Below are 26,818 nucleotides of genomic sequence, written 5' to 3'. Positions count from 1 at the left end.
AATTATTGATACATGTTCAATTACCCGAAAGTTCCTAAATGCAATATAACACATACCGTACAGTTAAAAGGAAGTGACACTTGATCAAGGTCCGCGTCACTCCATTTTTAACCGGACTTAACGTCTGAGAAAGTGAAGGAAATAATAATAATAATAGAATGAAAGTTAAAACTATGGTTATTTCATTGAGATTTTTCAATATTATGTGATGCTTGTAATTAGTCAAGTAAGTTGGATCACACATCTTTCGTCTCAGTGGGGGAACCTGTGATGAAACATTTCGATTCCATGGAATAATGTGTTCCATTTCTAACCACTCAGGCTGACAAAAGATGTTCATGGCAATGGAAATGTTATTTACGTAGTTGTTAAGTATGAAACATTTCATTGTGCAACATCTGTGGTCATCAGTCCCCTAGAACTTAGAACTACTTAAACCTAACTAACCTAAGGACATCACACACATCCATGCCCGAGGCAGGATTCGAACCTGCGACCGTAGCAGTCGTGCGGTTCCGGACTGAGCGCCTAGAACCGCTAGACCACCGCGGCCGGCAGTGAGTGTCTCCCCTGGCATCGGGCTTGGTGCTGCTTTGGAAATTGCAGAGCAAAGGATGTGGGTGATAATGTCAAAACCAGAACAATAGAATAATATATGAAAACTGGCGTTCTGCAATGTCAAATCATTACCTGAATATATGTCACAATTTATACTGAGCTACTAGTTAGGAGCGAGCTGTTTCACCCTCAATTGTAAATGAAACTGTACAGTGGAAACATCATGCTAATAGTACAGAAGAGTTACTGCAAAAGTGACATCATTATTTTAGTAGCTTGAATAGATTAGAGCTCTCTTTCAGCACCCACCAGCTGTCACGCCACATTCTAGTGACACTGCATAGCAGGTTCACTACAGCATTTAACTTTAGTAACAGCAACTGCAAGATATTTGTAAGGTAAAAGTTGGTGCACATATCAGCCAGGTGACAGATCATACATACTGTGGAACACATCAGACCAAAATCCACTAGTCACACGTAAGCTTTTGGGAATTAGTGATGCAAGTGACTCCTTACTGGAAACATTCAGATGTAGTCCCTGTTAAGTGTCATGTCACTGTGTAAAAGTTGACACACCAGTCTCAGCCATGAGTGAGTTCCCCATCAAGCTAATTGATTTATGATGTTCTGTGTTACACATTCAGTAGAATGCTTCATCCAAGGCTTGTCATATCACTCAAAGTGTGAAGCAGTCTCAACATTAATGTGAAGAGCATTCTCAGCTACATGCTTAACGTCTTCCTCAACTGAGCTTACAGTTCGGACTGCAATTCTTAAGGTACATTTATGCTGCAGCCTCACTGTTCACACCACGCTACTCACTGCTGGCACATTATACCTTGCTGCTCACCAGAAGCCATGTTACATTTACACTGAAGCCTCGCTGCTCACTGGGAGTAATTACCCTTCTGCTGTTCACGTAGTTATTAGAATGTTAGCAGAGTCAAACACAACACTGCTGAAGTGGCCTTGAATCAGTCAATCACTGCTCAAGTTTCAGGAAATGCAGCTATGGTCATGGCTCAAAACACAAATCACTGTAATATCATTGCCTGGCAAGGATCGAAGCAAGCAGTGATTGTACATGTTAATGGGTCACTAAGACTCAGTGGGCTTGTCTCATCATCACCAGGTCAAGCTGGTGAGTAGTGAGAAGGCATGATAAATGTGCCCTTAGGCTGATGTAATCTCTGCAAATAACTGTCTTGGAGACACTTTTATAGCTTATTATGCAGGTATCAGTGTAGAAGAGTGGCTCCTTTTGGTCACCCTTCTACTGGCCTACATCTAACATTTCCTGTTTTTTCAGAGCCTCAAACTGACGGTGTATGAGAAATTTATTATTTCTTAGACAGATGACATCATCTGCCCTTCTTCAAGGTGCATGCGGATTCTATCAACTAAAATAGGATCGAAATGGAACCCCTGTGTTACCATAGTAAACTTCTCTGAGAGGATACTCTCTCCTCATAACAAGCATGAAAATGCAGCTGAGACACACAAATTTGGTGTTTCATTTACTGTTTCACTAAGTGCCTCTTTGAATTTGAAGTAATCCTTTCCTCTATTGTTGTTATCGTGGTCTTCAGTCCAAAGACTTGTTTGATGCAGTTCTTCATGCCACTCTATCCTGCACAGGCCTCATCATCTCCAAATAACTACTGCAACCTGCATCCATTATAATCTGCTTACTGTACTCATCTCTTGGTCTTCTGCAAATTAACCCCCTCCCCTCCACCATGCAGTTCCCGCCAATACTAAATTGAAGATTTCTTGATGTCTAAGAATGAGTCCTCTTAACTGATCCCTTCTTTTAGTCAAGTTATGCCAAAAATTTCTAACTCCCCCCCCCCCCCCCCCCAATCAGTTCTAACCAGTACTTCCTCATTAGGAATGTGATCTACCCATCTTACCTTCAGCACTCTTCTTCTTCTGCAAAGTTGCATTTCAAAATTCAAAAGCTCCTGTTCTCTTCTTCTCTGAATTGCTTATCATCCAAGTTTAAATTCTATACAAGGCTGCTCTCCAGATAAAGGGCTATATCCTCTCTACTTTGGCCATCATCAGTTATTTTACTACCCAAACAGCAAAACTCAACTGCTAGTTTTAGTATCTTATTTTTAACCCTTCTCCTTCATCATTGCCTGATTTAATTCAATTACAATCCAGTATCCTAGTTTTCAGTTTCTTAATGATCATCTCAAGACACTGTCCATTTGGTTGAACTCTTCTTTGCTGTCTCTGACACAATTACAATGTCATTGGCAAACCTCAAAGTTTTTATTTCTTCTCCCTGAACTTTAATTCCTTCTCTAAAGTTTTCTTTGGCTTCCTTTATTGCTTGCTGAATGTACAGGTTGAATAACATCAGGGATAGTCTACAGCCCTGTCACTCCCTTCTCAACCACTGCTTCCCTTTCATGCCTTTCAGCTCTTATAATGACCAAAGGCTTTCTGTACAACTTGTACACAACCTTCTGCTGCATGTGTTTGGGCCATGCTACCTTCAGAATTTCAAAGACTGTGTTCCAGTCAACATTGTCAAAACTTTTATCTAAGACTGCAAAAGCTAGAAATGTAGGTTTGTCTCGATTTAATCTATCTTATAATATAATTAATAGGGTCAGTATTGCCTCATGTGTTCCAAAATTTCTCCAGAACCCGAACTGATCTTCCCTGAGATCAGCTTCTACCAGTTTTTCCATTCTTCTGAAAATAATTTGTGTCAGCAGTTTGGAACTATTAACTTATTAAACTGATAGTTCACTATTATTCACACCTGTCAGCAGTTGCTTTCTTTGGAATTGGAATTCTTGTATTCTTTTTGAAGTCCAAGGTATTTCCCCTGTTTCATAGAGCTTCCATATGAGGTAGAATAGTTTTATCAGGGCTGGCTCTCCCAAGGATATCAGCAGTTTTGAGGGAATGTCATGCAGTCTAGGAGCCTTGTTTCAGCTTAGGTCTTTCAGTGCTATCCCAATTTTTCTTGTAGTATCGTATCTCCCATTTCATCTTCATATACTTCCTCTCCTCTTTCTACAATTTTGCCTTAAAATTCATTTAACTTGTACAGCCTATCTTCATATTCCTTCCACCTTTTAGCTTTCTCTTCTTTGTTAGTATTAGTTTTCCACCTGAGATTTGATACTGATATAGCTGCTTCTCTTTTCTCCAAAGGCCTCTTCAATTTTCCTGCAGATGGAATCTACATTTCCCCTAGTTATACATGCTTCTACAGAATTACATTTGTCCTCTAGCCATTCATGCTTATCCATTTTGTAATTTCTGTCGGTTTTCTATTTTCTCTTTTCATCAATGAAACCCAATATTTCCTGTGCATCCAATGTTTTTTCTACTAGGCCTTGTCTTGTTACAAATTTGATTCTCTGCTGCCTTCACTATTTGATCTCTCAAAGCTACCTGTTCATCATCAGCTGAATTTCTTTCCCATTTCACTCAGTCATTGTCTAATGCTCCATTTGAAACTTGTATCAATTACTGGTTCTTTCAATGTATCCCAGCACCATCTTCTTAATTTCCTACTATTTGTAAATTCATCACTTTTAACACACAATTTGTAACCATTAAATTATGCTAAGAGGGGCCTTGGAGAAAAGTCCATAAAATACGCCATAGAAGGAAAGGGGCATGTGGCCTCAGAAACCCCACATGCAGGGAGTATGGAGGATACCAGCGCTCCAACAGATGTTGTACGTTTTCTCCAGATCAAAAAATGTGGCCGCAGTCTGATAGTTCTGCATGCACACTCAAAAACCACACTGTACAGTGGTTAGTAAATTGCAAGACTCGAGACACCATACGAGCTGGGCATAAATCACACATTCCATCACCCTACAAACACAGCTGGTGAGAGAAATGGGGCAGTAACTAGAAGAAAGGTGTTTGTCCTTACCAGGCTTAGGTATGGGTATGACAGTGGATTCATGACAGCGTCTGCGAAATGTGCCCACTGCCCAGATGTGATCATGAAGAAGGAAGTACTTGCCTGCAAGAGAAAGTTTTTGCAACATCTGAATGTGAACATCGTCCAGCCCTGGGGCGGAGGATCAGGATGAAGTGACCATGATCTAGTTCCCTCATAGTAAATGCGACATTGTAGCACTCACGATTCTGCGAAGAGAAGGATATCGCCCAAGCCTCCTCCATTCATTTCCGTTCCGATGGAGGAAAGCAGAGTGATAGTGGGCGGAGCTCAAAATCTCCACAAAATAGTGGCCCAAGGTGTTGGAGATAGCAATAGTGTCCACTATGACATCATCTGGTACATCAGGCTGGAAATTGGGGAATGGACGTTGGTCCCAGAGAGCCACCAGAGGTTGGTATACACTATGGACCTGTTAAAAGAGCTAGTAAACGATATCCAGCTAGCTTTTTTGCTACCCCAAAGAATGTGACAATACTGTGCATGCAACTGTTTATAATGAATGCAGTTTGCCATACTAGGATGATGTTAAAAACGCAGAGAGCGTGTCTACACGTGCGAATTGCATCATGGCATGCCTCAGTCCACCAAGAGACAAGGACTTGGCATGGTAAAGAGGAAGTGTGAAGAATGGAACATTCTGTCACGATAACACTTGTAAGATATTCTACCTGGTCATCACAGCTGTTGAAATGTTTCCAGAAAGTTTTGTTGAAATGTTGTTCGTCAGAGGTCACTAGTAGAGGGATGTAAACGATACAGAGGGAAAAGGTGAAGCAAAGAAGGAAAATGCAGACTGCAATAGCTTCAATCTGAGTAGTCAGGGAGATAGTTTGACTATGAACATCATCCCGGATTAGCAGTATGACTCCCTCATGAGTTAGAATTCCATCCTCGGGGGGGAATGGCAAAGTGGACTGGAAAAAAATGTGAGAGGCAGAGAACAAGTGGATGCTGCAGTTCCAAGAGCAACCATAATTTCTCTGTTGGATCTTGGCCACGAATGTTCCACTGGAGGAGAGTCTTGACGAGGAAAGGGGAAGAGGGAAAAATGAAGGGGTGTCACATCGGCAGCTGCCGAGTGTCAACCTTCAAAGACTCATTGCCACAGGGCACAGAGGCTGGAGGATCCTACTCCATGCAATCTACAGAGGCATCAGTGTTCTTTCTCCATCAGTCTGCAGAGTTCAGCGCAGAAAAATAGTTGGCGGTGCACACCAGCAACATGGAGGTCGACCAGATGAGGTATCACGCGCCAACATCATTGAAGAGGATCTCCAAATTGCTGAAGGAGAAGACCGTTTGCCTTTGCTTGATTTCTTGGCGCCTTTGCAGGTGGGCGATGACAGTTCAGATGTTTGTTGGCTGGAGGGATGTAAAAAGTCTTCACAAGAGTATTCCTTCTGTCCTTTCCAGTCTGCCAGTTGTGTAGCAGGTGACTTCGCCCTGTGAGGCGAAAGTTTGGTGGCTTATTGCACAGCTGGAGAAGGAGATGGGGATGCTATCATGACACTGGGTGATTTTACAACTGCAGTACCAAATTTGAGGTCACATGTCTGCATGGCCATGTCCTTTGTGGAGTGAGATGCAGCAAGAACAGTACTGTAAGTGCTGGATGATAGAATGCATGTTTTCTGATGAGCCAACAACTTGCGAGCGACGGGATAAGGTACTTTTTCCTTCACCCGGATATCCTAAACGGCCTTTTCATCGAGATACATGAGGCAATCTTGGGAGGAGGCTGCATGGCGCCATTGCAATTGATACAGCGGGGCAAAACAGGCAGACTATTGCCCTCATGAGTATCTCTGCTACAGGCTACACATATGGCCGGGGTCAACAGGACATTCAAGTGTGGTTGTAACGATGACACTGGTGGCAGCGCATCAGGTTCGGAATGTACAGTCAGACTGTGATAACTTCATTGCCTGCTTTGATTTTTGATGGAAGGACCACTCTATCAATGTGTGTGGGCACTATGGATGCATCTACCCTGTTCATCACCCAAAGGATTACAGTGACACCCTGCTGAGACAGACATATTTGGATATCTGTCTCAGTCAGACCATCGAGCAGCCTGGTGCAAATAACACCATGGAAAAAATTCAGCATTTGATGGACCTCGATACAAATAGGACAGTCATGGAGGAGCAAAGCTGCAAGCAGCTGTTGTGCTTGAGAATCAGAAGTAGTCTCCAAAAGCAAAATGCCATTACATAAGTGAGAGCAGGACTTCACAGGGCTGGCAGTTGCACTAGCACCTTTCTGAATAATAAACGGATTTACTGTAGCAAAGGATTGACTGTCTTCAGTATGTGAAACCCCAAGCAGCTGTCGTGCAACTGGGAGAACCTCATTCCGTTTATGTTTAGTGTACACGGACTGTGAAGATGATGATTGGCTCACTTCGAGAAAATCCCCCATTATTGCTAGGGTCTCTGACGCCATGCTCCTTCCCTCTGGGTGGGTGAGGGCGGGGGGGGGGGGGGGGGGGGGGGGAGGGTGGGGGGGCGGCGGCCTGCATGGGCATGTCCTTTGTGGAGCGAGATGCAGCAAGAGCAGTACTGTAAGTGCTGGATGATAGAATGCATGTTTTCTGATGAGCCAACAACTTGTGAGCGACAGGATAAGATACTTTTTCCTTCACCCGGATCTCCTAAACGGCCTGCTCATCGAGATACATGAGGCAATCTCGGGAGGAGGCTGCATGGCGCCATTGCAACTGATACAGCAGGGCGAGGCAATCATCCTTCCCTGGGCCTGCCCTGTACCAGGGGGTACGTGTGAGCTCTACCTGTCGACCTGGGGCTGAGGATTATGCCTTACCCAGTCATCTGTTACATGTCATACATGCGGGCTGGCCTTCAGGAGCACACAGGGAGGAAGAAGAAAAAGAGGAATCTCAAACATCGAAGTGGAGGAAGGTTAGGAGAAGGGGAACAAAGAAAGAAAAAAGGGACGAAAAGCAGTGGAGACTCCTCTTATGTCAGCTAATGAAAATGCAGAACACATTCCCAAAAACATCCCAAACATGTTCCCCAAGGGAGGGGAAAAAGAATAGCAAGAGGATAGATGCGCAGCACAGAAGGGAAAGGATGCGGCATAGGCTGGGGTCCAGAGGTAACCAAGCACGAACCTGCCAATGATTGTACTACTGTCATGGGGGATTGGCTCTGCGTCTATCTTAGTTATTTTAATTCATTAATTATGCCACTCGCAGTAGCTTACCTGCATTCCTACTTCATTATTTATTATCAGTTTTGCCCCTGCATTACCTCAGTGTGATTTTTTTATTTATAGCCCTGCACCCACTGACCAGATGTCCTATTCATCTCACAAACTTCACTAATCTCCACATTTAACCTCAGCCTATTCATTTCTCTTTCTGCTGATGATGACATCCTCCTGTGTAGTCCCTGCTTATAGATTTGAATGGGTATTTTACCCAAGAGGATGCCATCATTTAATCATAGAGTAGAGCTGTATGTAAGTAACAGTTGCAGTTTCCTCTTGCTTTCAGCCATTTGCAGTACCAGCACAGCAGGCTAAGTTGGCTAATGTTACAAGGCCAGATCAGTCAATCATCCAGATCGTTGCCCCAGCAACTACTGAAAAGGCAGCTGCCCCTCTTCGGGCACATGTTCGTCTGACTTCTTCACAGATGCTCCTTGACTGGTTGCACCTATTTGCATGGGGCCAGCCTTTCATTCAGAGGCAGCCCAATTTCAATTTTCTGGATATATTTTTATGACTATTTAAAGAGACTGCTTACATTTTCCCCCTCTTTTACTGGTTATTCATAAGTTTTGGACGCTGTTGTATGTTGAACCAGCATTTTATTTGAAATCTTGAAGAAGCTGAATTTCTCCAGTACCAGTGTCAGTGAATTAAAGCTTGTAGTTTGGCTAAACCGCAAGCACGAGGGCTTTCCTACTGAAACATATGGATGATTACTTCCAGGTATCTCTGTGGTGCAACAGAGAATCAATTACAGTTTTAATATATAATTGATATAATCAGTGCAGTAATTTTTAAACTATGAGACAGAATTGCTCGTCTGTACTTATTGTCATGAGGCAGAATATTTAGTGTTATCAATAGATAATGATAATGACCCACTCAGACAGCAGGGTGCATGAGTATGTCACTTCCAGGATTTGGGTAAGTGCACCAGCCCTGAATTGAATGAGCCTGGTGGATTAACAGCAAGGGCCGGTGTGCCACATAGCATGGAGGAATGGCAATCTACATGTGTGATAAATCTTGTGTAGTTTTGGTGTTTTGTTTCTTATTTTTGGGTCTTGAGAGGCCTCGCAGACAAACTATAGTGTTTGCGTGTTGTATTTTTGTCAAATGTTACTGTGGTGGAGTAGGTGAATCTTCTAAACATGTTTTATGTGGGACAGATCTGGAAGTTCAAGAATGTCTCAGTAATTCTCAGATGAAGACTTTAATGACAGTGATAACATTCTTGATTTCATGATATTTAGTGATCACAACACTAATTTAGAGATGGAAACTGAAGTGGTGAAGATGTGACAGCTGATGACAATGAAGAACCTTACTTCTTTGGCAAGAACAGATGTTTTTAATGAAAAGGTGCTGGAATCTGTATGTTTGAGAACCTCTGTATTTTGCTACCTTCAGTTTTCTCATAAATACATTTATTACAAAGATGATGACATCTTGAGACATGTAATTCATTGCAAGATGAACAGCACTGACTAAATACAGTAAAACTTCATTTATACATTTTTTGCCACTTTTACATTTTTTCTCCATGTCCTAACAAAATTTCCACAGTGTGCACAAGTTATGGTGCAGTGTTTCAGAGTGGGTTCTTGGGAAATGGATTGGAAAGGCCGATATTAGACTATAATAAAATTTGATATTGTAATAAGGAACTTGGTCAAAGTCAGGCACTGGTCAAATTTTCTTTGATCAAATCTAGTTCCTTGCCTTAGATTTGATCAAAGGAAGTGTTTGTCTTACGTTTACTGTATGGAGAAATCAACCGCTTGGAGTGCTAGCGCTGCTGCAACTGTCTGACACAAAATGTTTATCAATATGACTCCCAAATTTACATGGTGTGTCACATATGTAATGAAATTGATGGAAATATTCGAGGCAGATGAAGCACTGTGTAGCTTACATTGTCCAGAATACAAAAACAGAATAAAAAGAGAAAAAAAATTGTGGATGCTATTAGCCATGAACTACGGTCAGGATACACCCCCGAGAATATAAAGGAAGAAATCTACAACTTCTGTGAAAATAAAAATATTTCATAACTGCAGTACGTATTAAATTTATTTGCCTTCACATATTCCTCCTTCAGTGTGTTATAAATAGCTTCAAATGTTTCTGGTATTATTTTCATCAATGTGCACTGTAGCATTAGAGCGCTATACCGGTACTGTAAACTAGAGTAGCTGGAAATCGCAGTATTACGGTAAGTGCATCTTTTGCGGATGTAGAATTTCTGAGGAGTGTGTTCAGCTTCATAATATAAAGAGCCAATTTCTTGAGTACATATTGAAATGTACTCTCGTACATTCCCAAATGGATTTTCATGAGACGTTGATGAAAACCTCGTCACTAACAGAACCCATGACTATCGCTGAGATCGTTCAATGTGCATCGTGGGACCTGGGAGAGGAAGAAACTGATGATGAGGATGATACAGAAGAGCCTCAGCATTCCTCTGTGCTGTTCTACAATGCAGCAAATGTGTTAGAAATAATTAAACAATTTGTGACACGCCACAATGTTTCTGATGAAATAATGAGCATAATCCTGTTTTGAGGGTACAGTGTATGCTGCTGCGTCAAAGAAAAAACAAGCAAAAATTACGGACTTTTTTACAAAATGATGTTCTCTTCTGTGCAGAGGTTTACATTTTTTTATATGTTTGTTAAGTATGGTACCTAGTAAGCCCGTATAATGTTTCGTAGAATGTAACTTTTTGTTGACTGGATTCTTCATTTTTGTTTACCAATTAATTTGATAGTGTGATGCTTTATTTCGTATATATGTTTTTCACACTTACACATTTTTTTTTTTCTGTAGTCTATTGAAAAATGTATAAATGAAGTTTTACTGTAATATCTATGACTATATAATTACTATCACTCATCACAGGTGTTACGCATCATCAAAACTGTGGCACACAGATCATGTAGTATTTCTGATAAGGAAATCCTGGAAGATGAACTTATATCAAGTTAAAAAGAGTTCTTGAAGCAAACTGTTACCCTTTATAACAGATTCTGAATGCACTAACGATACAATCAAAAGTGAACTTATGGGTTTCCTACCAGATTTCTTTCCTCACTAAGCATCAGGTGAAAACAATTTTTCACTGTACACTGAATATGGAAGTTGTTCTTAGTTCTGTCAGCCACAATATATGCTCCACAAGATGTAGATTTACAAGATCCTCTGTGCATTCTGTGGAATATCAGGTAGGAAATACAGTGTGTTCACAAGAGACAAACTATAACAGTAATGGAAATTCCTGCATGGAGCAAAACATAAAATACAGGAAAAGCAACCAACCACTCATCTACACCGTATATATATGTGGAACACAGTAATATGTAACACAAAACAGCATTCACACTAGCTCTTTTTCTGGCAGTAATACACATATTCACACACACAACCACACAGACTCCCAAACACACACTCCCATGGCCACGGCAAGCCTAACTATTGATACTTGATTATTGAAAGTAGTTGCCTCAGCCGATAAGAGGTGGGCAGGGGATACAGAAGGAAACAAGGAGTGTGTAAAAGGAAAGATGCACGTCTTTGGACAGATGACTTGAAGGATGCACATCAAGATGAAAAGGGTACAGGGAGGAAAGAATGGAGAAGAGAAGGGTGAGGTATTGAACAGTGGGAGAGGAGAGGGAAAGGGAGAATGTCCACATGAGGAGTGGGGAAAGACTGGTGGGAAAAGGAAGTGTATGATCTGGACAGAGGGGAAAAGGCAAGGTAAGGCAGTGGGAACAGGTTAGTAGAGGTTCAGGCTAGGGGCACTGCAAGCATGCAGGATGTGTTGGGGAGACAATTCCCATCTGGGTCCAGCACTCTTGCAATCCCCCTGTCCGAAACAGCTAACTTGTTTCCACTGACTCAGCATGCCTTTTCCCTTCTCTCTTCTGTCCATACCACTCCTCCATCCAGATCATGTACTGCCTTTTGCCACACTCTTCCTCTCCCTCCCCCCATGTGGACATTGTACTCCTCCCACTTGTAATGGATCTAGCCTCATCAGAACTTCTGCTCAGGTGATGAATTCTTTGATACCACTTTAAATTTAGCCAAATTGAGTGGATTTATTCCCATAAATTATATAGTTCTTATCTGTGGATGTCCAGAGAGATTTCTGACTGTTACATACAATTTTCCATAATCATACATGATTGGTCATGACCTTGCGACTGGCCATGACGTCTGGCAGCTGACATCCCTTACAGCCTATGATGACCCCTTGGGTCCAACTTTTGGTGCCAGCTTAATATGCGCACCTAGATGCAGGTGTCCTGTACTTGCACTGCCGGGTGAGCAGGTCATCTCGCAAGGTTGGTCACCTGTTCCCATGTGATATTTCAGGTGGACCAGTGCAGTATCTTATCTACGGTGGTCGTCAATGAGGATGGACCTATTAAGTGGCAAAGAAGCTGTCTAGCACTTCCTCAGTTGGTGTCACCAGACTGTCTGGACCATGTACTAACCCTCTGAGTTAGAGGCCAGCTGGAAGGAAGTAGTGGTCAGATGTTTAATGCTATTTCAGCAACAGAAGGCCTCAGATTGTAACAATGTAAACTGTGGACTGTTTTCAGACACCAGTGTGCAGAGTGCTCCGTTAATTGCTAATATCTTAGAGAGACCATGGCTGATTGATACTATGAATACATCTCACGCTATCAATGGAAACTTGTTCCCGGTTTTTGCAAGTGCTGCTCAAGTGCAAAACAAACTGTTTGCTGGCAGCCAAACTTGATACCAGGGCCTGTAGGAAGACAGGTCCTAAAGGCCAGGCAATACAAATGCAAAGGATTTTATAGAGAATAATGGGTATAGTAATTGCACAGAAATGTAAAGATTAAAATAAAACAGAAAATGGTGGAGAACAGCACCAAACCAGTTGGGGGAAAAATAATATCATGAGAAAAAGTGTGAGATTGTTACGTTTACTATCCACATCATCATTTAATCTAAAAAATGAATGCTAATGGCCCTTAGACAATTGCATAGTACACATTCAGAATTACTTGTAAGGCTGTGGATGATTCTCCATTAAAGGTGACGTACTGCATTCTGCAACTGCTACAGTATAGCACAGAAGGCAACAAAAGGAAATGTGTGGTGAGACAAACAGAAACGACACTCCTATCCAAGGACAATAATTACATTGAAGTAACAGTGATTTATGATGGTCTCTGGACATTACAAAAGGTGGCACTTGGTCCTTAACCCAATGACATCATATTTAAATACCCTTCTGGTTGCTGTGAAACCAGATTTAATGCATATATGGTAGTATGACTGTTTTCCATGTCAATTAATATGATTGTTGGGTTGGTAGACAGCCTTATAAATGTAGAGCACCACATCAGTTTCCTCTATGACCACAGCTTGTCATCTGATGTGATTGGATTAATAGGGCGTGTGATCACCAGCGACAGCAATGCATGCTTTGCAGTGTGCTTTCATGCTGGCCACAAGGCTGGTAAGAAGGTATAGTGATAGGGCTTCTATTCTTCCACCTGCACGGTTGACAACTGCTGGATGGTCATTTTGCAATATGTGTCCCCAATGCATCCCAGATGTGCTCAGTAGGATTAGAGGTGGGTAACGATCAGTTCTGTCCATTCACAGAACATCCTCTCGTCCCCAGAGTTCCTCCACCTGCACTGTTTGGCTAGTCACTTATTGTCATCCATAAAATAAATTCAGGGCCAAATGTACTCCTGAAAAGACCCACCTGGGGAACGAGTACAGTGTCAAAATAAAGCAGACCAGAGTGTATACCGAGTTGAAAAATTTGACGGTCAGTGCACCCTTGCAACATTATGCTTCCCCAGAGCACAAAACCTGGTCCACAAAAACTGTAAGTCAGTGCACCCTTGCAACATTATGCTTCCCCAGAGCACAAAACCTGGTCCACAAGAACTATAAGGTTTGACACTGTTCCTGGACGCATTAAGTGTTCCACGCCCCTCACCACATGATGACATATCCTGAATCACTACTCAGAATGAATCTGTTCTTATCTGAAAAGAGGACATGCTCCCACTCCTTGCTGGTCTTGTCTCTATGTTCTTAGCACCATTTCAAACAGTGTACTGATGTCTGGGAGTCAGCGGAATACAATGTACTGGTCATCAGGCAAAGAGACTGTTCCCATGCAGTCACGGTGCCACTGTGGGCCTTGCAGTCCTGTTACATATGGTTGCAGTTGCACCCACTGTTTGATGTGAATCTCTTCTTGCCTGTTGCACAATGCAGACATCTGTTGCTGTAGTTGACCACCTCCTCTCCTTCAGGCAGCAGTGCCAGTGGTTTGGAAACACTGGTGTGAGCAACACCAATTCCTGGGCTAATTTGCCACACTTCAACCTTCTTCCAGTTTTTCACTGATTCTTCCCAGGATGAAGTCATGCAAATGTCTCCAGGCCATGTTGCAATGAAGAACAGCACTCAGTGCACCATAACTGCTCACTGATTGACACACCCCATTCCTTCAACTGTGTTGTGTAGTTGGGCCAGCCACATTTGGGGCTTCAGTCACACTGTGTGACATGCAACTTTCTGTACACAACTGGGCAAAATGCCCAAACACTTTCATTCATTTTCACCAAGAAGTTAACTTACTACTTTATCTATCTTGTCCTTTATTTTTTCAGAACAGCATATTTTCTTGAGCACACATCAGTGTGTGTAGTGCTAAATCAAAGGTTTTTCAAGAATATAAAATCCATGGCTAATAGGATTCACATATTGAGAGAATGAGTTGGGTTTCACATGTTCAGTGTGCTCAAAAATGATAACAATCACAGAGATAAATTTGTTTCAAGTAAGTTACTATGTTTGAACAAATATTATCTTGTAAAATACTGTTACAAATAAAGGTGAGTGACATAGGACGATACTTCTGTGGCTGAAATTCCAATTCATTCTTCAGCTGTCCAATACAGTTCTCTGCTTAAGAGAATGGTAGGAACTTAACTGTGGAGATAATTCACTGAAAAATTCTGAATACACCCTGACACCCTCAGTCCAATGAATGGTCTGATGTAGCTCTCCACACTAGTCTATCCTCTACAAGCATAGTTACTGCAACCTACCTCCAGTTAGATCTGTTAATTATTTTCAAGCCTTCATCTCTCTACACAGTTTTTACACCCTAAACTTCTTTCCATTACCAAATTGACAATTTCTTGATGCTCAGGATGTGTCCTCTCAACAGATTCCTTTTTTTAGTCAAGTTGTGCCACAAATTTCTTTTTTCTTATCCGTACAAGGTGGGATTCCACGCAAATACCTTCAGAAAAGACTTCCTTCACATACTGTTACATCTGATGTCAACAAATGTCTCTTTTTCAGAAACAGTTTTCTTGCTATTGCCAATCTACATTTTACATTTACATCAAACTCTCCAAGCTACTGTATGGTGCATGGCATAGGGTACCTTGTACATTCCTAGTCATTTCCTTACCTGTTCGCCAAGGAATAAAGTGAGGGAAAAGTGACCATCTATACACCTTTCATTTTACCCTAATTTCTCGTATCTTCTTGAACCGTATGTAAAATGTACATTGGCAGCAGTAGAATTATTTTGCAGTCAGCTTGAAATGTCAGTTCTTTAAATTTCCTCAATAGCATCTCATGAAAAGAGCACCATCTTCCATCCAGGGATTCCCATTTGAGTTCACAAAGCATCACCATAACGCTCACATTTTGGTTGAACCTACCAGTAACAAATCTAACAGCATGCCTCTGAATTGTGTCATTGTCATACTTTAATATGAGCTGGTGGGCAGTACTCAAGAATGGGACGCCCTAGTGTTGTATACATGGTCTCCTTTACAGATGAACCACACATTCCTAAAATTCTCCCAAAGAACCAAAGTTGATCATTTGCCTCCTCTACTACTTTCCGTATGTGCTCGCTCCACCTCATATCGCTTTGTGATGTCACATCTAGATATTTAATCAATGTGACTATGTCAAGCAGTACACTGCTATTGCTGTATTAGAACAGTACAGGACATTTTCCTTCTCATCTGCATTAACTTACACTTATCTAGCTTTAGAGCAAGCTTTCATTCATCACACCAACTAGAAATTGTGACTAAGTCATCTTGTATACTCCTAGAGCCAGTCAATGATGACACCCTGTGTCTGGCATCATCAGCAAACAGTCACAGTTTGCTGCTTACCCCATCACATCATTTATGTATATAAAGAATAAGAGCAGTTCTATTGCACTTCCCTGGGCGCAGTCCTGATGATACCCTTGTCTCTGATGAACACTTGCCGTCGAGGACAATGTACTTACTTGCTGTTTCTTAGGAAGTCTTTAAAGCACTCACACATCTGGGAACCATTCCCTACATTTAACAAAGGGGCACAGCGTCAAATGTTTTCCAGAAATCTGGGGATATGGAATGCACCTGTTGCATGGTTCACAAGCTATCACACGAGAAAAGATCACAAGTGATGCTTCCTAAATCTGTGCTGATTTATGGACAGAAGCTCTTCTGTCTCAAGGAAATTTAGTATTTTTGAAATGAGTATGTCTTCAAGAATACTGCTGCAAATCGATGTTCAGTATTTTGGTCTGTAATTTTGCAGGTCCATTCTTTTACCCTTCTTATACCCATGTGTCACATGTGCTTTTTTCCAGTTGCTTGGGAAATTGCACTGGGCGACAGATTTGCAATAAATACAAGCTAAGTAAGGAGACAATGCCATAGCGTACTCTGTAAAACTGAACTAGGATTCAATCTGGACCTGGTGACTTTTGTTTCTAACTTTTTCAGTTACTTCCCTATGCCAGGTATGCCTATTACTATATCCACCATACTGGAGTCTGTATGACAGTCAAATGGTGGGATGCTCGTACGATTCACCTGCCTGAATGATTTCTTAAACATGAGACTGAAAACTTTGGTTTTAATTTTGCTTGCAGAATTACTGCTGTATGTTGTGAAGCCACTGACTGGTAACAGATGATAAGACATGGAAACCCCCAGGAGCTAGGTGAAGGCAACATCTAGCCACTTACTGATGATGACACCATGTAACGGTTTTCTTTGAAAAGTGCTGGAAACTATGAGACTTCTTATGAAGCCATAGGGTAAAAAAAAAAAACCCCACCATACACCTGGCTTTATGCTACAATCCTGTTGAGCTATCTGTCTGGTGGAGACACTTTTGTGATAATTGCTAGCCTGCCTAGCTCTCACTCGCATCCACATACAAATGAAACATACAGAATTTATGCCTGCCACACTTACTCTGTTATTAACAGGATTTTTTATTAAATGGAAACAACCATTTATGCAGACATTGAAGTCTCCTTACATGTTGACTGCCGTAAGATTGCTGGTAGACACAGTAGAGGTTCACAAGTAACATCGTGTGCCTGCCGGCAGCTACATGCACCACTCTCTTTAGTACATTTTATAGTGCAGTACTGTGCATTAATTTGTATTTCTTGACTGAGTTGATGCCGGTGAACAAAAAGTCAGGTACCTATATCATGTTCACTGTTTTGAACTTCATTTTTTGCAACTTAACCCATCATTGAGAAACATACTGTACTAACCAGAGTGGAGCATGTGGCTGCTGTGGACTAAGTTGTTAGGTGTGAACCTCTGTTATGTCTGGGGTGGCCTCATGGCAGTTAGTATGTTAATGCATTAACTTTCACTTCATGTATTATGTGGAATATTTTGCAGATAGAGAATGAAACAATGAATTTTAACAAAATTGGCAGTCAAGTGTACACTGCAAATTCATTCACTGAAATGTAAAAAGTAAGTCTCTCGCCCTTACTGAATAAACATCTCTGTAAGGGATGTTAATGAGAATCTGAGGCCAGGAAGGAGGCTGCACTGAGGCTAGATAAGAGTCACTAAGTTCTTGCATGTAATAGACTTCCCCAGGTCCCCTGAGATCTGTAACTGCATGCTGAGAAGAGAACTGGTTTAAGTGAAGCATCTATGCAATAGCTGCTGAACTCCAGTCAGTTAGTGATTGTTGCAATATCTTAAAACTGAAATAACAGCTTCAAACTTTGAGAAGACATCATGTTATTCCAATTACAACAGTATGAAATAGCTGATGCCACACACATATCAAAGACTAAGTAAAACTATGTGGGATAGTCCTGGTAGAATGTAAATGTTTTAGAAGTAAAAAGAGAACACACACTGCATAGCAGAAGCATTGTGGCATCAACATGGAAATATTTCCAGAAGTAAGAGAGACTACTCACTGAATACCAGAAGCACTGAGGCATCGACAGGCACACACAAATGTGAAGGACAACTTGCTAGCTTTTTTACTGTTCGGTGAGTGGTCCTCCACTCCTAAATTATATACAAACCAAAACACACATCAAAAAAAGTTTTGCATCACCCCAGTTCCCAGAATTCCTGAAGACAGATGTTGACTGTGGATATTGTATTACAGACACAGTCCCTTTGACTGTTCAAAGATGTCACTAAACCCGCACAAATGTGTAAACAACCACACATGAGCAGTGCCTATTAGACGGAGGGGGTCAGACAGCCGATCAGTTTCAGTCATTCTACCAGGAAGGAGGTCCACGACTGCTGTTGTTGTGTGTTCAACCATGCCTAGACGGTCAATACTGCAGTTTGATTGCATCTGCATTGTTACTTTGTGCCAGGATGGGTTCTCAACAAGGGAAGAGTCCAGGCATCTTGGAGTGAACCAAAGCGATGTTATTCGGACATGAAGGAGATACAGAGAGACAGGAACTGTCGATGACATGCCTCGCTCAGGCTGCCCAAGGGCTACTAATGCAGTGGATGACCACTACCTACGGATTATGGCTCGGAGGAACCCTGACAGCAACACCACCATGTTGAAAAATGCTTTTCGTGCAGCCACTGGACGTCGTGTTATGTATCAAACTGTGCGCAAGAAGCTGCATAATGCTCAATTACACTCCAGACGTCTGGGCCGAGGTCCAACTTTGCAACCACATCATCATGCAGCATGGTACAGATGGGCCCAACAACATGCCGAATGGACCACTCAGGATTGGCATCACGTTCTCTTCACTGATGAGTGTTGCATATGCCTTCAATCAGACAATCGTTGGAGACATGTTTAGAGGCAACCTGGTCAGGCTGGATGCCTTAGACACACTGTCCAGCGAGTGCAGCAAGGTGGAGGTTCCCTGCTGTTTTGGGATGGCATTATGTGGGGCCAACGTATGCTGCTGCTGATCATGGAGGGCGCCGTAATGGCTGTCTGATATGTGAATGCCATCCTCAGACCAGTAGTGCAACCATATCGGCAGTACATTGTCGAGGCATTTGTCTTCATGGGAGACAATTCGTGCCCCCATCGTGCATGTCTTGTGAATGACTTCCTTCAGGATAATGACATCACTCAACTAGAGTGGCCAGCATGTTTATCAAACATGATCCCTATTGAGTATGCCTGGGATAGATGGACAAGGGCTGTTTATGGATGGCGTGGCCCACCGACTACTCTGAGAGATCTACGCTGAATTGCCGTTGAGGAGCGGGACAATCTGAACCAACAGTGCCTTGATGAACTTGTAGAGAGTATGGCACGATGAATACAGGCATGCATCAATGTAAGAGGGTGTGCTACTGGGAATTAGAGGTACCGGTGTGTACAGCAATCTGGACCACCACCTCTGAAGAGCTCACATGATACAACATGCAACGTGTGGTTTTCATGAGCAATAAAAATGGCAGAAATGATGTTTATGTTGATCTCTGTTCCAATTTTCTGTACAGGTTCCGGAACTCTTGGAACCGAGATGATGCACAACTTTTTTCGATGTATGTATGTAAGGAATATTTTGTAGGGAGAATTAACTAAGAGAAATCTTTGGATAAGATGGGTGCACTACTTGTTAAATTCAGACCAAAATCAAAGGAAAAACTACACTTTTCTGCATATTTGTCAGTGATTTGTAACTGAATTATACATGCCCACTATTTTACACCAGGAATGGAGAAGGAGTCCTGAAGTCGATGTAGTCACAACCAAAAAGACAAAGTTAATTTTATTTGAAACTTCCTTGTAGATTAAAAGTGAGTGCCCGATTAAGATTCAAATTCGGGACCTTTGCCTTTGGCAGGTAAGAGCTCTACTGACTTGAGCTATCCAAGCATGACTCACGAGCTGTTCCCTTAGCTTTACTTCTGCCACCACTTCACTTCCTAGCTTCCAAACTTAATTTTATTTGCCAAAAAGATTATGGCCATTTTTTGGGATAAAAAGTTATTCTTTTTACTCATTACTCTGCAAACATTTATTGTAACGTCACTTATGAATACATGTGTGTCTTCATGACAACTGGATGAAAGAAATACATGGGGAGAGGTCTGGAGAAAAGGACAATATCATCATTCATTCATTCTGAAAATTATACCTGCCCTAATGATTTGAAATTGAAAAAAACTAAGGGACATGAATTTTGAACTTTCCATAAAGTCACCCAATTTGCCAGTTTGGCATCCCCCAACTTCCACATGTAAGACTATAGCAGAAAAGGATGAACTTCAATGGTTTTGTTTCATTAATATTCTTCCTGAAACAAAACCATTCAAGTTTGTTTCATTAATATTCTTCCTTTAGATGGGTAGATCACATAACTAATGAGGAGGTATTGAATAGAATTAGGAATAAGAGAAATTTGTGGCACAACTTGACTAGGAGAAGGGATCGCTTGGTAGGACATATTCTGAGGCATTAAGAGGGGAGAGTGGAGGGTAAAAATCGTAGAGGAAGACCAAGAGGAGATGACACTAAACAGATTAAGAAGGATGTAGGTTGGTTGCAGTGGGTACTGGGAGATGAAGAAGCCTGCACAGGATAGAGTAGCATGGAGAGCTGCATCAAACCAGTCTCTGGACTGAAGACCACAACAGCAACAGCAGCAGCAGCAGCAGCAGCAACAGCAACAACAACAACAACAACAACAACAACATTCTTCCTATTGCAATACTTCACAAAGGTGCTAGTTTGATAAAACTGCTGAAGACATAGAGATACATAAGTGAAGTACAGCCACTCGGTGACGGTCATGTCTTTTCAATTGTGACAAAAAAGTGCACTGCATTTGATATGACATGCATATTGCTTCTAGACACAAACAGAAAAGTATGATCAGTTAATTGAATATGAAGTTCAATACTGACCAGATAAAGAGAGAAAATTTCTCTTGACACAAAATAAAGCCAAATCTAATTCCCCTACAGTCACCCAAAGAGAAGTAATAAGCTGTGGTGAAGGATGTGATTGAGGTTTTCAAGACCTGTGTGATAAGGGTAATGTTGGCCTGTGGATGGTTTCCCAGTGACAACTGGTTTAAGGGGAAAATGTTGTTGGGAGTTTGTATCTGGGGTAACTGGGCAGGATGTTGTCTGCCCGTAAAGGTTCTAGCAAGGTTATCAGTGTATCTGGATAATTCCATTTTAACATTAGAGAAACAGACCTATGGGTACCAAAGACATATGGTAACAGGTGACAATCATCAAAATTGAGTTACTACTGGAGATTGGTGCATTACTTATGCACAGAGGATTTTTTGGTGATATCAGAGAGATGGAGGCAATATCCAGGAAGGTAGCCCATTAACTTTTGAAGGTTCAGATGAAGCAAATTTAATTTTGATATTCTAGAGAAAAGAGCAGATGTTGGTTGGTGCCAATGTGTGAATCAGTCTCTAACAAATTTTGAGTTTTTTTTTGTAACTATTCCCAAGTTTTTTTTTTCAGCTCTTCATCCTACTCTTTTTAACTGTCCCACTGCTCACATCTCTCAAGAGTAATGTTTTCTTTTTAACTTCCTGCTCCCAGAGCCCAAAGACTTTCACAAAACATTATGGCTGAGTCATTGATTATGGTTTTGTTTAACCCAGTATTTCTTTTATGGTAGGAACCTTAGTGCTAAGCATTTGACCACCATAGTCACATAATCCATTTACCATTCTCTCTCTCTCTCTCTCTCTCTTTATTTTATTCCATTATATGAGTCTTTGCGAGAGTAAGTCTGAAACTGTTAGCAGTGAACCAGTAGTATGTTTGTCCAGTCATTTTTGTCAAGTATTGTTGGATTGGGATTTGTGTGTGTCCCTTGATTTAAAGATAATATGTTTTCTCTGTGAATGTAAATCTAAGTGTTAGCCTTTTACATGTGAGATTCATATGTATGTTAAACATAATACACTAGAAGTCTTAATCAGTGTTTATAAGAATAAAACAATCATATTTTAATCAGCATACATTGAAAAAATTACTAATACTTATTATCCACAAAAAATAAAACACTCTTTTAAGGACAAATAATCTCAAGCATTATTAAACTAAGAATGACAATTAGTCAAATGAAATTTATTTCCCATTTCCCCCAATTTTAACATAACTATGAAAATAAAACTTACTGAATCATGCCTATTAACCAAATATGTTCCATACTGGGCTCCCATAAATTTTTAACAGAGCAGTGTCGCCACCATGTCTTCCTACTCACCTTGTTTTAGTATAGTAATGAGAGCCACTCAGCTTTAATTACAATACTTTTCTTGTCACTGCTAAAATTTCGACAAGTTTGCTTGTGTAAATGTATGTGTGGATTTTCTTTGCTAAAGAAGGCCTTGATGTAAAGCTAATAAAATGTTAATAGTCTGTCTCCAACTCAATGGGTCATCTTTACAGTGAGTAGCAATCTGTCTAAACAATGTTGCTATCTCAAACTGGAGTTTCCATTGTTTAATGAAGTTTCATCAGATATAAAACAAGAAAATTTGAAAGGAAGGTTTAGCAGTAAAAGTTATCTTTTGATACTCTTCTTAAATTACACACTTGCAAAGGAAAACTGAAGAGAATTTCTGTCTATACGAGACACAATTAGTGTATTTTTCTTCCACCCATACAGGGTTCAGAATTTTGTGTGCTCTCTTCTTCAGTTTTATCACCATCATTATGCTGTCTCAAACCACCAGGAAGCTATGACAGGCATATAACATATATAATATCACTAGCACTAAATAAATAATATCATTATGTGATGCAGAATAATTCTTCTTCTTCTTACCTACCTATCTATACTTATATAAACTGAAGACCTCCACTGCGATTTGGCCTAATCGCAGGGGCTACTGTAGGGATTCTGATACAGTTTCACTGCCTGATTCATGAGGGACATTTGTCTAATAAACCTGGGCTCTAAAATGCAAAACTTGTTCAGTAGAAGAGATGTGTTTCACAAGAAATTGTTCATAGCTCTTAAGGTGTACATTTTAGAGCCCATGTTTACTAGACTTCTTTGCTTCAAATGATTGTTCCTGTCATTCCTCTCAGGCATCCTCCACCATGTTTTTCTGTTTGCATGTGAATGCTAATCTCAAGCTCTATTGTAGGGATTTTGATACAGTTGTCACTAATAGATAAGACTGATTCACGAGGAAGGTTCGTGGGTAGCCGTAAGGCTACCCAACTGCAGCACCAGGTCACCACAAGCTATCGCTTTTGTAAGGCTGGCACAAGCTACTGCTGACTTATTAAACAACTTGTGTTGCAGGACATATCAGATATCAAGCTGATAAAAACACATTTTTTTGGTATGGAGTTAATGTTTAAGGCTATGGGAAAAGATCACACAGAAAATTGCACAGGGCTGGCACTGGAGTCATATGGACCACAAGTGGCTGTAGCTTGTGGCAACTCTTGCAATTGAGCAGACTGCACCATGCTGGCACTGGAGTCATGTGGACAGCAAGTGGCTGTACCTTGTGGCAACTCTGTTACAAGTGAGCTGACTGCAGTCACACCCCCACAAGTGGCTTATGATATTCTTTGAATTTCAATCATAACTCTGTGCAGTGGACCATAAACAAAATTACCACTACACCAGATTAGTTATCCAGTTGTAGATACTCAGTGGTACTTGCTACGCATGTGAGGCCAAAGTGGGTCACTAGCTATAAAATAAAATAAACACCTGAAGATAATACATTAAGTGCTGAAATATGTATGAATGAAAGAAAAATAAATTAATTGTGTCTTGCATGATGTAGAAATTCTCTCCACTTTAAGAGCAACTACTACTAAAAATTATCGAGTTTTCTAGACTCTTGAATTAAAGAGATCTGTAGCTGCATTATGAGAAATAATGTTGAGTGCAAATAGGTTTTTACTGTTACACAAGGAAATAACTGACATCATTTGAAAAATATGAATGCCATTATAACTATTAAATTAGCAATAGGAGATAAATTTAGTAACTTTCTGCTGATTTTACTAATTTAAATGTAGCTTCTATAACTACACACAGTACGTAACAGTGTAGTGATAGTTTACTGTGAACATGTTTAGTTAATAACAACTACTTCTCTGTTGTTCATGTATATCTAAGCAAGTCCAGATCCTTAAAATTCTCTATCATGATGGGATCTAGAGATTATACTGAATTGGTGACTGAATAAATGAGTTTCATATTATAATGAGCTACTGGAAGCCTGATTCATTGAATATACAAATAACTAACTGAAGACCTGAGACCACTTGGATTTCTCCATTATTGTAGTACTCACCCCAACCCAAGGCAACTTCTTTACAAGTATAAACTTATGCTGATGTTTCAAGTTCATCCAATACTGAAGAAAAGCTAGGAAGGCAGGGAATATTTTAACAAATAATTACACACAGTGGTTTGGGCAATGATTCATGCATCAGCACAGCATGCACATAGGAGTGAGATATTTATAAAAGATCAAGCTTGTGACTGACTCTCATGGTGCATCACTAATGATTCACTACATTGCTGATTAATTCTTTCAATAATCATCATCGTGTCTTCACATCTCATTTATTTCCTGAATCTGTTTTGCACCCTGTACAATAAGGATTAGGTTTTATTTTTCTTTATTTTAGATGAATCACTAGTTATACATAATTCACAGTTTCAACACAACAGAAATTCTGTATTTGGTCATAAATACTGCAGTAAATATAATCAGTCTCAGAGAATATTAACACAGCTGTGCAGTGTCATGTCTTAATGAAAATATATACATATAATATAAAGTATAAAAAATAAATACACCATGGACAACAGCATGCACAAAAAGTTACATTTTGCATACTTTGCCAGTACATAACATATACAAGCAACAACTGGTTTTAACTACTGCCAGCTTTTACTTACAATAAAATTCAACAAACTACTTTCAATCTGTTTCATTCCTTTTTGGCATAGTCAGAGATTCAGTTCATCCACAGTTAAGCAGAAAACCAGTTTAGAGTAAACAACAACATCCTTCCTGTTTTCTTTCCTCCCTTTCACTTTGACTTCTATCACTTTTGCTACCCCTAATACAACAGTTCATTGAAAAAAACTGAAATGGATTAGCGCTTGTTGTGCTTGCATCAGTTTCTATTAACTGAGGCTCACCAACCAGTGGCTGCCTACTAAAAGAAGGCACATCAAGAGATTCAAGAGGAGTATTAATACTCCTTCCACTCTCCTCAGAGTTATATTTATCAGGAAACCCTTTGTCTAATAATCTAAGTGCAGCTGAACTTGTCTGCGCCTCTACTGGCAAATCTGGTTCTTTCTGTAAACTGAGGACAGAATCACAAATCTCTGATTTTGGATTATTTACATCAACTGCATCACAAGCAACAGAAGAAAGCAGGGTTGATGGACTACTACTCATATGCAATGCAACAGGTACTGAGACTTTGGTGCCAACAAATGAACATTTATTTCCAGTTTCTGTCTGAGCAGCATAATTTTGTTTCCTATTGACAGTTTCCTTGGGAAGGTTTACTGCTTCAGAAGAAAGAATGCAATCAACATTCATAATATGTTCACGAGAATAACTAGTTTCATCATCACTAGCAACTTCCTCAAACCAGTCTTCATCAGAGGAACTATGATGACTTTGAAGGCGTACAGAATGAGAACTTGAATCAGAGATCAATCGAACACGGATTTTTGGTTGAACACTGATTGGAGCACGAGGAGTTCCCTTTCTTGACCATGAATCACTGAAGCATCTGCATTTTCGCAGTCCGTGCTCTGAAATTTGTTGAGATGATGTAGCTATGTTAGTTTCTACAAAACTCTGTCCAACATTTTCCATACTGTTTGTTGAATAACTTCTTTTGACACTATTTTTAATGACTGAAAATAAGTCACCTGTTTGTGTCAATGGTGTATAGTCCATTTGCCTTAATTCAGGATGTTTTGCAGTTGCAACATGTGACAAAGCACCCTCTGCTCCTTCTTGTATTATTCTGAAGTTATCTAACTGAGTACAATGATGAACTTCCTCAGGTACAATTGAATTTGTACTTTGTGTGCAATCTGCTACAGGTTCATATATATTAGTATCAGTTTGTGTATCATCGAATACTTTATCACAGATAAAACTTTCATTTATTTTTTTAACCACATCTAGACACACAGATGATTCTACATTATCCAGATGTCTTTTATCCAGAGGCTCAAAGGTTTGTTCCATATATGAAGGAACTGGTGACGATGAAGGGGTGTCAACACTTTCTGGTGTATATGGCTCATGCAAAAGGGCAGATTGAGGTAGTGCAAGAAAATGAGTGTTAGGATTTGGTTCTATCACCACGTATGTATTTGCTCTTTGGACATTGAGGTTGTGCTTGGAAGGCCAGAAATTGGAATTGCTTGAATTGATCTCAAAAGCCAAAACTGGACGTCCGAAGCATGGTGGAGATTCACATTCAGCATCACGATACGTGCAACATGAGATCATACCTGCATTTGCAATTAGATCCAACTTCAGGAAGACAGGCTGAAACAGAAGAAAAATTGTATGATGCTAGAAAGTTTGAAAATTCCACAGAAATTTTCTTGTCTAAAGCGGTTTGCATGATACAAATAGTAACAAAAAGCTGGATTGTTACAATTTTTTTTTAAATAGACACATTGCTGTACATTTTCAAAGAGAACATAGTATGTAACCTCCATAAATCTTAAACTTCAGACAGTGTTTACTTTAGTACCCATTCAACAAAATAAA

General features: G+C 40.4%; 1 protein-coding gene across 7 annotated transcripts in view; it reads right to left on the bottom strand.

Moving 5' to 3' along the window:
* Nucleotides 1–26,818, bottom strand: part of LOC124787685 (inositol polyphosphate-5-phosphatase A) — a 330,769-nt gene that overhangs the window by 19,040 nt on the left and 284,911 nt on the right. For 2 of the 7 annotated variants that reach the window (XM_047254512.1, XM_047254513.1), the window contains one exon: nucleotides 26,554–26,590. In XM_047254512.1, coding sequence (XP_047110468.1) covers nucleotides 26,554–26,590 — 37 coding nt within the window. Of the gene's footprint in view, nucleotides 1–24,648; nucleotides 26,591–26,818 lie in introns of those variants that run through there. The other 5 variants (XM_047254509.1, XM_047254510.1, XM_047254507.1 and 2 more) reach the window with 3 other exon arrangements.

This window comes from Schistocerca piceifrons, chromosome 3 (genome assembly GCF_021461385.2).
Source record: "Schistocerca piceifrons isolate TAMUIC-IGC-003096 chromosome 3, iqSchPice1.1, whole genome shotgun sequence".
NCBI lineage: Eukaryota > Metazoa > Arthropoda > Insecta > Orthoptera > Acrididae > Schistocerca > Schistocerca piceifrons.
This window is presented reverse-complemented; position numbering and strand designations above follow the sequence as displayed.